The 10733-nt window shown below is 35.5% G+C and overlaps 1 protein-coding gene across 1 annotated transcript; it reads right to left on the bottom strand.

The window, feature by feature from the left end:
* Positions 1-8343: 8343 nt before the first annotated feature.
* Positions 8344-10230, bottom strand: LOC117118708 (uncharacterized protein K02A2.6-like). Its single transcript, XM_033263370.1, has one exon. The coding sequence runs from the start codon at positions 10228-10230 to the stop codon at positions 8344-8346; it is 1887 nt and encodes a 628-aa protein (XP_033119261.1).
* Between the last annotated feature and the right edge of the window lie 503 nt (positions 10231-10733).

Raw genomic sequence — 10733 nt, 5'->3', positions numbered from 1 at the left:
CTGAGTTTACAAAATACGACCGGGCTTGGCCCTAAAGAGGCTAGCCAGGCCTCTGTAGAGAGGGCCATTCATGCTGTTGTTGTGTCCAGCCCAGGGATCAGCCTAGCCATCATCAGGCGAGACACGTCCCTCTCCAATTCATTTAATTAGGCTGGGCTAGGCCAGTCAGTAACCTATCCATAGGTATTGTGAGCCTACTCCGTAGGTCCCTTAGGCCTACCCAATATGGTCTTATGTACTGAGGATAATAATTCTGAGGCTGAACTAACTAGGCTAGGCCCTAGAATGTGAGCCTACTCTATCGGTATTAGATACACGTAGGCCTATAACTGCCAAGCTAGACAGAATGATTAATTACTATCTTTTATTTAGGTAGGGTCTAGCTTACATTTAGAAAAACACTGGCTATTTTTCCGAAATGCGAGAGCGAGAGCAGCTTAGCTCAGACGACTAAACTGGTGGTAGCCGCTGTGTGTGCGCTGAACCGTGGAGATCTCTAGGTCCCCGGTTCAATTCCCATCGCTGCCTCTCCTTGTGTTTCAGCTAGAGGGCTGAAATACAAGTTACAATAGTGCACCTTTCGGATGAGACGTTTAAGCCATTGGTCCCATGCGCACGTTAAAGAACGCAGTACACTCTTTGGAAATCACCACCAGAAGGACCCCACTGGAAATAACTCTTCTTCTAGACTTTTGTGGGCTATCCTTGGTGTTTACACCGAATGAATCCAATCCAATCCAAATTCAGTGGTGCATTTTTGTATTTCATTTTATTTAAAAACAAATCAGGGGAGAATGGAACTTTAATAATATATAAATTTTAATCGGAATAATAATATATAAATTTTAATATATAAATTCTGATCAGATTTTTTCTACTGTTCCGTTTTAATTTTAAATAGTTTTGCATTACGTGGCTGTTTTATGGGTTTTTCCCTTTAATAATATATAAATTTTAATCGGAATAATAATATATAAATTTTAATATATAAATTCTGATCGGATTTTTTCTACTGTTCCGTTTTAATTTTAAATAGTTTTGCATTACGTGGCTGTTTTATGGGTTTTTCCCATTTGCCTTTTAAAATTTATATATTATTAAAGAATCTCTATTGAGATCCAGCGGGGCCACCATTGATCCACGGTAGAGATTGCATCTTTAGATCTCCGATCTTGTTCACAAATTCACGGACTAGTGTATGGAACGCCGTTACTGCCTTTGGTTGCTCTTTTCCGTTCGGCGCATTTGCTATTCGGCCCTTTTAACATTACGTTCGGTGCTTTTACATTACGTTCGGTGCTTTGAACATTTCGTTCGGTGCTTTTAACATTACGTTTACCATATTTTTTTAAAGTAAAATTAAAGATATTTTTATGGATAAAGTATACAAATTCAAAATATATCTATTTGTTTGTGATTTATTAATGTCACTTTAAACTCATTTGCCAGTATTGAGTGAATTCAAACATTTGATGGCTTTGAAAATAAGAAAATCATTAAAATCATGTTTTTTGCTCTAAAAACGGGGTTTTTTTTGCTCCGAAGCAGCCAATTCATATACTTGACAGCAATTTGACCTCTGAAAGGTCATTGATTGTCAAAAAACAAGGGCCTAAGACGACTGAAAAGCGGAGTTCCCTTTTTTCGTTCTGCCGGGTAAAATCAATTACTTTATGCGACGTTTGTAGACTAACCTACTCGTACCAACGTCGGCATGTCGCGACGCTGGAGTACTATTCAGCGTTTATACTATATTTCTAGGTTTCCTATTTCTACGTTTAATCGGCTCATGTCTCAGCCACAATATTTTGAGGACAATATTATTTACGAACCCAGTTAAACTTATTTACTAGCCTATTTCAACGTGCTAATTATTACATTTAGGCGACGCTTGTTGTAGACTGGCATAGTGTTTGCGGAAATAAATACCATTTTATACACATGCGCAGATCGATTTGCCAGCAGCGAGCCATCGCCAGCAGCAGCGAGCCATCGCCAGCAGAGAGGTGTCACTGCAGCAAAACACTATTGTACCAACGCTGTTCTAATAATATATAGACAATGGGTCGTGCTCATATTATTTGTTATATTTTTATTATTCATTATTTTCACTTGACTCCCATAAATAATTTTGTTCGAAGAACATTTTGTGCAGTTGTACTTTGCAGCACTTCACTTGCAATTTGCAATTTCTAGTTTCTAGTTGTTAACACTGTAGTATTGTATCTTGTATTAGTATTTTTATAAGGCAGTATGTTTAAAATTGTATAGCAAAGCAGATTATTAAAACCGTAATTGGTACTACTTTACTATAATTTGTTTTGAATGCGCTTAGTAACTAGTTTTGAATTAATTGTACGGCAAAACATCCTATGATATTTTCCTGACGCAAACTTGCATCTAAATAGCAAAATATTTTAGTTACTTACTTCATTTCGTTCGTTTAACATTTGGCACTCTTGTTGTTTCAATTCCATTTTCTTTTTTAGAATTTTTTCTTCCTGCTCTGACATTTCTCCTAATCTCATTTTCCTGTATGTATCTATTGCTTCTTGCTTAGCTTCATCATGATTATTAGTTGCGTAGTTAGGCTGCTGGTACGTTTTATATATCTATAAAATAATTGATAATATCAGAGGTACAATAAAATAGTTTGAAGGGAACACTGGAAATAGTGATACAAGCAATCGTAAATCAATTTTTTGGACTTTGTTCATTTTTACAAATGAACTTTATTATATTGACTTGACTTAACTTTATTCAGTATACCTTAACATCAACAATAAAATCAAATAAAGAGTTTCAAAAAAGTTAATACAGACTTTAAAATAGGGAAAAATATTAACAATTAAAATTCAATAAAATCTGATGTTGAACACTAGGTATACTAGGATAGCCCATGAAAGATGTAAGAAACGACTTATTTCCAATGGGGTCTTTGGGAGAAAAAAAGAAATAAAATTAAATTAAAAGGTCGCATAGCATAAAATAGTAGGTTAAAAAGGCATATTAAAATGTGGTAATACAATTATTAAAGTATAAAATTTCAAGGCAAAAATTTAAAAAATTAAAACAATGTAAAAGTATAAAAAATCGTAAGAATAAAAATACCTTTAAAACATAATACAATAAAAAAAAAACTGAAAATGTAATAGGTTATTTTAAAAAGCAGAAAAGCTTTATAAAAACTATATTAGTATTTACATTTTGCATTAAAAACAGACCTAAATGTATTACAACATTTTAGTTTGGTTTGGGACATAACATTTAGTTTTGATCTTGTTGACATGCTTCTTAATGACATGACTATTACTCACAGTTTCATCCAGCCATGTTTCAGTTATACATACTACGGCGGCTCTTGTCTTCAGAACAAGTAATTTTAATTCGGAAAGCTTCGGAAGAATTTATCTTGCATTTAGATGTATGAAATGCAGGCCCCTTTTATTAAACATAGACAGGTCTGAGTCTCTTTTGTTATATCGGGGGCCTGGGTTTGGGGATACATCTCCACATTTGAGCATTAATACAAGCCATAATCCATTATTATATTTCAACAAAGAACAAAACTTGACATTTTTCTTCCTGTATTTGGCATTCCCGACGTTGAACTTATGCATAGATGATAAAATCAGTTCAGATGTCGTTGCAGTTACAATGCTGGAGATGCCAGAGACGTTCACAATATAATCTCGAACGATTTGTTTTCTCATATTGGGCAGCTCGTCATTGTACCTAAGCGTATCCATTCCTTTGTTGAGGATCACAATGAATGACAGTATAAACCAAACGCTACCTTTTCCTGTTGTCATTGTGTTTCTTTATTGAGCCCTATCCAATCAATGTATTAACAAAAGACTTGACTTGGCATTGGTATACAACGATTGTTCTGTTTTACACACCACAACACTGATTTAATATACAGAAAGATCGTTGTGTAGCTGACAGCTACCAATGGCTGAGAGCATCTCAAACAATCTTCTTGAAACTCACGCCAATCGGCCTAGACAATTGACGTATACAATTAACTACTGAAGTCAGGTATAGATTGATAAACCAACATCGATTGATTACCTTTCGGTCTAGGTATGCTTATTAAACTAGATCAAAACTTTGAGACAAATAAATACCTCAAAAAGTAGTAATTTCGAGTGAAAAACTTGGAGCGGTGAACAAGCGTATAGACCGTTGACAGACGGCAATGTTTATCTTCTGGGGACTTTAACTACATAAACTGTGGAGTGTGCTACATTAACAATCGTTGTTATATTACCTGTTTTTTTCTACATTGCCTGTTGTTTTCTACAGTAGCAGTAGTAACAGTGCTCAAAGCGTTATGCTATATATCGCTGTCATTGGTGGGGGTGGTAGTGGATAATCTTAGTATTTTAATTTTATATTCCAAGACGTGTAAAAAAGGTTCACTTAATTTACAACTTATAGTATAATATTTGAAGAAAATAATGAAGAAAATATATAATAGTTACCGTATCCATCCTTTTGCAATACGCCTCAGATGCAGCCTGAATGGCAACATTCTGTAATAAATTATTTAAAAAGAAACATTATTGTGACAAACTATAAATAAGGATAAATATACAGAGAATAAAATATTTTCAGATATGTTCTACATCGTTGACACATTTATTAACATTTGACTGATCAAAAAATAATGCATCTTATTTGCCATACTTTTTCAATACTTTAAAAATACAATGACGAAACATTAACCACCAATCCATTCACAAATCATATATGAACACTCAAGATGCTCTACATAGTGTAAGTCTCACTGCAATGTTTAGCAAGTAGAATTGTATCAAGTGTCATGGTATCATTAAAAGAAATAAACCCATTGCACTGTTAATAAGAAAGCACGGATCGTAACGACAAATGTATTTAATTTAACTCAACTTTTTTTTTTGTCTTTGTGTGGTATCCCATTTATTTTTTTTCTCGTATTTCATCATTTTATAATATACAATTTTACATAAGTTTTATTGCATTAAAGTAAAATATACATAATGAGTATTTACAAGGATAAAAATCACTTTTCTTTAAAAAGGATCAGTCCGTCATAATGGCTAACAATTCTTTCTTTATAATTAGTCTAGAAAAAAGAAATCTGGAAAAATGAGTTAAAGGAAGTGGAATGTTAGAAGCAAAAAAAAAATCGTTATTATTATTATTATTATTATTATTATTATTATTAATCCACTTAGCCAGATATTCTAAATAATCCCTTCTGGTCACCCTAAGCTCTGTTGACACTTGATGTTATGCCTTGTATACAAATAGTGGCTATTTTTTTCAAAATGGTCTTTGTTTTAAAAAAGAATACAAATACAATATGAGGTCGCAAAATAACATTGATATTAGTGTTCCAAGAACTAAATATAAACAAAAAAGTTTTAGCTACAGAGGTGCTGCATTGTGGAACTCTTTAAATGAAAAACTGAAAAATTCAAAATGTCTCCGCGAGTTTAAAAAGAAAGCTTGTTGGAGTAAGCTTGCCCGTTTTATTATTTTTATTATAATTTTTAGTTTAAAAATCAGGGTAAACATTTTTTTTTAATTCAATAGATTTTGTGCACGGGTTGGTAATTTGTGTGCTGTTGCGATGTTGGGCGGGTTTATTTCGGATTTTTTTTTTTTTTTTTTGTGATTTTTTGACATTGGCAGGGGACAATACATCTTTAAAGCTTTTATGAACTGATGGTAACTTCCGTGTTTGTTTGAAATATGTTTTCGTTCTGAAAGTCTGTGTGAGTTACGTTTTTGAATCTTATATCTAGCTGTTTTTTATACTGTTTTGTAAGAATTCTCGTGTCCTCTGATGTTTTATCTTAAATTAAGTAGGGTTTTTTATCTGTAATTTTCTGCTGTTATTGTTGTTATTGTTTTTGTTGTTATTAATATTGATATTATTTTTAATAATATTACTGATAATATTTATTGTGATGAATTTTAACTTTTATATTATTGTTGTTTAGTGATTTGTTGTTTTTGTTATTTTTATTATTAATATTATTATGGGAAGATCGATGTGAAGTTTCTGCAGAGTTCAGTCAGGACTCACGCTAACCGACCGGAAAGTCGGCATGGATGAAACTATTTTGGTTTTACTGCAAAAAAAGTCAACTGCTGTAGGCATAGGTATTTTGAAGAAGGCCTAAAATAAAACTAAAATGTTTTAATACTTGCTGAAATACATCGTTTTTTCATTTAGATCTCCATTTTTCACTAAGTCCATGCGACGTTTTTTGTTTGTTGTATACGAATGAGTAGTCATATGAATGTACTATATCCCCGACAGTTGGCTGTGCAGCAATGTACCTTTTGAATGCAAACTGAAAAAATGTGAAAATATAAAGGCAGCCGACTGTCGGGTACATAACGACCATCTAGCTTTCCACAAAAACATGAGGCCTAAGTTAGGCCTGGTTCAGTTACTGCGATGCGAGGGTAGTTAGATCGTTCAATCAATGATATCGTGTTATCGTGTTGTCGTAAAATACAATTAATTAAAATGTGTGTAATATTTAAGAATGCACCACGTTGGTCGCTTTCTTTGTTATGCTCTAGTAGTATACGTAGCAGAGTGACGACAGAAAGCTAAAGCCTAGGCCAGGGCCTAGATCGTGTACGTTCTTGATAATCGTAATGAAAACTTCGGGTGACAGACGATTGGGCCCAAGATAGCTTCAAATAAATTGTAGTCCTAGTAGGCCACTGCCAGCACCCCCACTCCTGATATCGTTCCAAACTAGGCCCTACTGTAAAATGAAATTACTGTATACCTAGCTAGGCCTAGGCCCTATGCCTACGAAATTTTTCCAAAGAATTTTTCTAAAAATATTACTGTAATTTGCCTGTCGAATTACATTACTAAAATCACTATTTTGGGCCATAAAGACTCCCCCTGTATTTTTCAACCTCCACACAAATTTGACCAAACATGTGTAATAGAGTGTATCTGGTGGTATTTGAATCTGTTCAACCATGAAGCCTCCGTGGTCTAGATGTTATGACACTCGCCTTGACAGCGAGAGGTCGCAGGTTCGAGTCCCGCCAGAGACATTTTATTACACAATTTCTTTATTTACAGGACTACATTCGTTGAGAGCTATGCTACACGATGTATTTATTCAGTCCTTTATTCGAACACTGTATTTACCTTTCTTTGATGATTTATATATGATTTAACAGTGTTAACGGCTACCTTGATTTACATATATATATACACGTGTATCTATATACACGTATACATATATACATATATATATACACGTATATATACATAATATATATACGTGTATATATATACGTATGTATATACACGTATATATATACGTGTATATATATATATACGTATAATATACATGCGTATATATATATACACACGCGTATGTATGTACACGCGTATATATGTACACGTGCGCGTGTATATATGCACACGCGCGCATATATACATATATATATATATATACGTGTATACGTACGTATAATATACGTATGTGTATATATACAGGTATATAAATATATATAGGTTGTTGCTTTACCAATATCATTTGCCGTTATAGGTAAGTCATCAACATATGAGAAATAATTTACTTCTACATGTTCATCTGTAGAATCTTTGGTAGGTAACCTAGATAACATATCTGCATTACAGTGATCATTAGATTTCCTATAGACGATGTCATATTTGTACGCTGACAATAGTAACGCCCAACGCTGCATTCTTGCTGCAGCCAAAGTTGGCACAGGGGATTCAGGGTTTAATATAGCAGTAAGTGGCTTATGATCGGTGATCAAGACAAAACGTCTCCCATATAAGTATTTATGGAATTTTCTGACACCATACACTATGAATAGTGCCTCGCGTTCAATTTGCGCATAGTTTTGTTCACTTTTAGATAGTGTCCGCCAGGCAAAAGCAATGGGGCGTTCCTCACCATTTGGCATTATGTGCGAGATAACCGCATCCACACCGTACGGAGAAGCATCGCACGCTAACCTCATTTCCCTGTTTACATCGTAATGTACTAGCAATGAGTTATCTAGTATTAATTTCTTACTATTTTGGAATGCAACCTCACAAACCTTATCCCAGCACCAAGGTGTCTGTTTGCGCAATAGCGCATTTAACGGATGTATAACAGTAGATACATTTGGAAGAAATTTTCCGTAGCAATTTAGTAAGCCTAAATAGTAGCGCAATTCGGTAATTTTTGTGGGACTAGGTGCTTGTGCAATCGCTTCTACCTTGTCTGAAGTGGGGTGTATACCATTTCCATCTATTTATCCATACCCAAATAGACTACTGATGGTTTACCAATTTCACACTTCTGTTTTTTTAACTCTCACACCATATTTCTCTAACCGTTGAAATACTTGGTTTAATCTAACCCAATGTTCCGACTCAGATGGTGCAGATATTAAAATGTCATCAAGGTAACATACTACTCCAGGAATTCCCTGTTGGTCCACCACACACTGGAATATTCCTGGTGCAGATGATATTCCAAATGGAAGGCGATTTAATTGGAATAGACTCAGGTGCGTATTTATTGTGAGATACTTCCTTGATTCACTATCCAAGCTTAATTGTAAATAAGCGTTGGTAAGATCAAGGGTGGTAAAAATCTTCCCGCCCTCAAGGGTAGCAAAAAGATCTTCTGCTGTAGGTAAGGAATGATGTGAATCAACTAACACTTTATTTACCGTAACCTTATAATCCCCACACAACCGTACTTTACCATTACCCTTCGGTACAACTACTATGGGGGAAGCCCAATCACTACGATCTATCTTAGATATTATCCCATTTTCTAATAATCGTTTCAGTTCAAGTTCAACCTTGTCTTTTAATGCATATGGCACCGGCCGTGCCTTTGTAAACATGGGCTTTGTTCCTTCAGGTATTTTCACAGCAGAGGTGAATTCCTTGATAGGGTCACCTTTCTTAGCAAAAACAGCTGGATATCTTTTAGTAAGCGTTTCACTGGTCACGGATTTTACGTTGGCGTTAGTACAGGTATCATCGTGTACCTTGAAAATATTCTTCCAATCTAACTGGATTTTCTCTAACCACTGTCTCCCCATAAGAGATGGTTTGTTACCTGGAACCACATACAAAGGCAGGGTGTATTGTTGGTTTTCATATTTCACTGGAACCGTAAGCTGACCTAGCACCTTGATTGATTCACCAGCATAGGTACGTAGCTTCACTGAAGAATCTGCAAGTGGCCATGCCTTTAAATATTTCATGTAGACCGACTCTGATAAAATTGTAACTGCTGCTCCAGTGTCCAACTCCATTTTAATTGGATTACCGTCGATCAAAAAATCCAAGATTATACCAGATTTGGATGTGTTCTTAACTGAATGTAAATCATATTCATCCTCAACACTATCACTTGTATTGGTATATACTTGTTTGACTTCCTTTGCCTGTTGCTTCTTTTTTCGACATGCCCTGGCTAGGTGTCCTACCTTTTTGCAGAAACTGCAGGTTGTAGACTTGTGTGGGCAATTATTAGCATAATGTTCCTCGGTACATCGGTAACATGTTGGTTTATGCGCCTTGGATAAACCTTGACTGCCTGATCCACCCTTTTGTTTTCCCGCACTAGGCCTAGGCTTATCCTTACTGTAGGTTGGCTTAGATTTAATTTTGTTTACGGTGATAGGCTTATTCTCAATTGAATTAAATTCCTTGGCTTGGGTATTAGCCAACTCCATGGCTGTTGCAATTTCAACCGCTTTATCTAAAGTGAGATCTTTCACCGTCAACAACTTCTTTTGGCACATGGAATTTCCCAGTCCACACACTAAACGATCTCGTAAGGCCTCGTTTAAGAATGCCTGAAACTTGCATGTCCGTGCAAGCCGTTTCAACTCTACTACATACTGGGCCACCGTTTCACCTTCCTTCTGGTTTCTACGATGAAATTTGAACCTTTCCGCAATAACAAGCGGTTCGGGTGTGTAGTGTTTAGTCAATAACTGCTTTAGCTCAGCCAATGTTCTATCACTAGGTTTGTCTGGTGATACTATATTCTTTAATAAGGCGTACGGCTTCGGTCCAATGACCGTAAGAAACACGCTCACAGCTCGCTCGTCTGCTATCGCATTAGCCGCGAAAAACTGTTCGAGCCTCTCAAGGTAGTTCCCAAACTGTTCTTCCCCTTCCTTATACTCGCCTATCTTACCAATTAGTGCCATTGTGTTCTATCTGGTCCTGGACTATACAGTAATGTTTTGGATCACTTATCATTCCAAAGATCCCATCCTCGTCGCCAAAATTTGAAATATCTTTGGGTTCAAGAACGTATCAAAACGTACACAATGACTTCATTTCCAGAACAATTTATTTCATAAACTCTAGAGGGCTCACGTCTCACATAATGTTACAGTATTTAAATGATCCATGTATATTACAACACCTAAACAACAAACAGTACAACCAAATAAAAAGAATCCAGTTGCATAACGCTCATTAGCTCTCGGGGTGGGGTCTCCTACTACTAACTAGCATTCTACTATCGACCCTTAACAGAGTATAACGCATGTGCATTCTGGACCAAGTCCCAGTTCAAATGGGTCCTTGAGAGGCTACGGAGGCTGGGCCTTTCTTACAACTGTACTACCCATCACTCTATTAAAATGCCTTGACAATTGACAATTCTTTTTATAATTTTCAAATAGACCAAAATCCTACAATCACA

The sequence above is a fragment of the Anneissia japonica genome, unplaced genomic scaffold (assembly GCF_011630105.1).
Source record: "Anneissia japonica isolate Jap-2015-1 unplaced genomic scaffold, ASM1163010v1 scaffold584_len265732_cov101, whole genome shotgun sequence".
Lineage (NCBI taxonomy): Eukaryota > Metazoa > Echinodermata > Crinoidea > Comatulida > Comatulidae > Anneissia > Anneissia japonica.
Note: the sequence above shows the minus strand (reverse complement) of the source record. Positions and strands in the feature narration are given on the sequence as shown.

What these genes read in the sequence shown, in the direction of transcription:
- LOC117118708 (XM_033263370.1), bottom strand. Translation starts at nt 10,230, where the DNA reads ATGGCACTAATTGGTAAGATAGGCGAGTATAAGGAAGGGGAAGAACAG.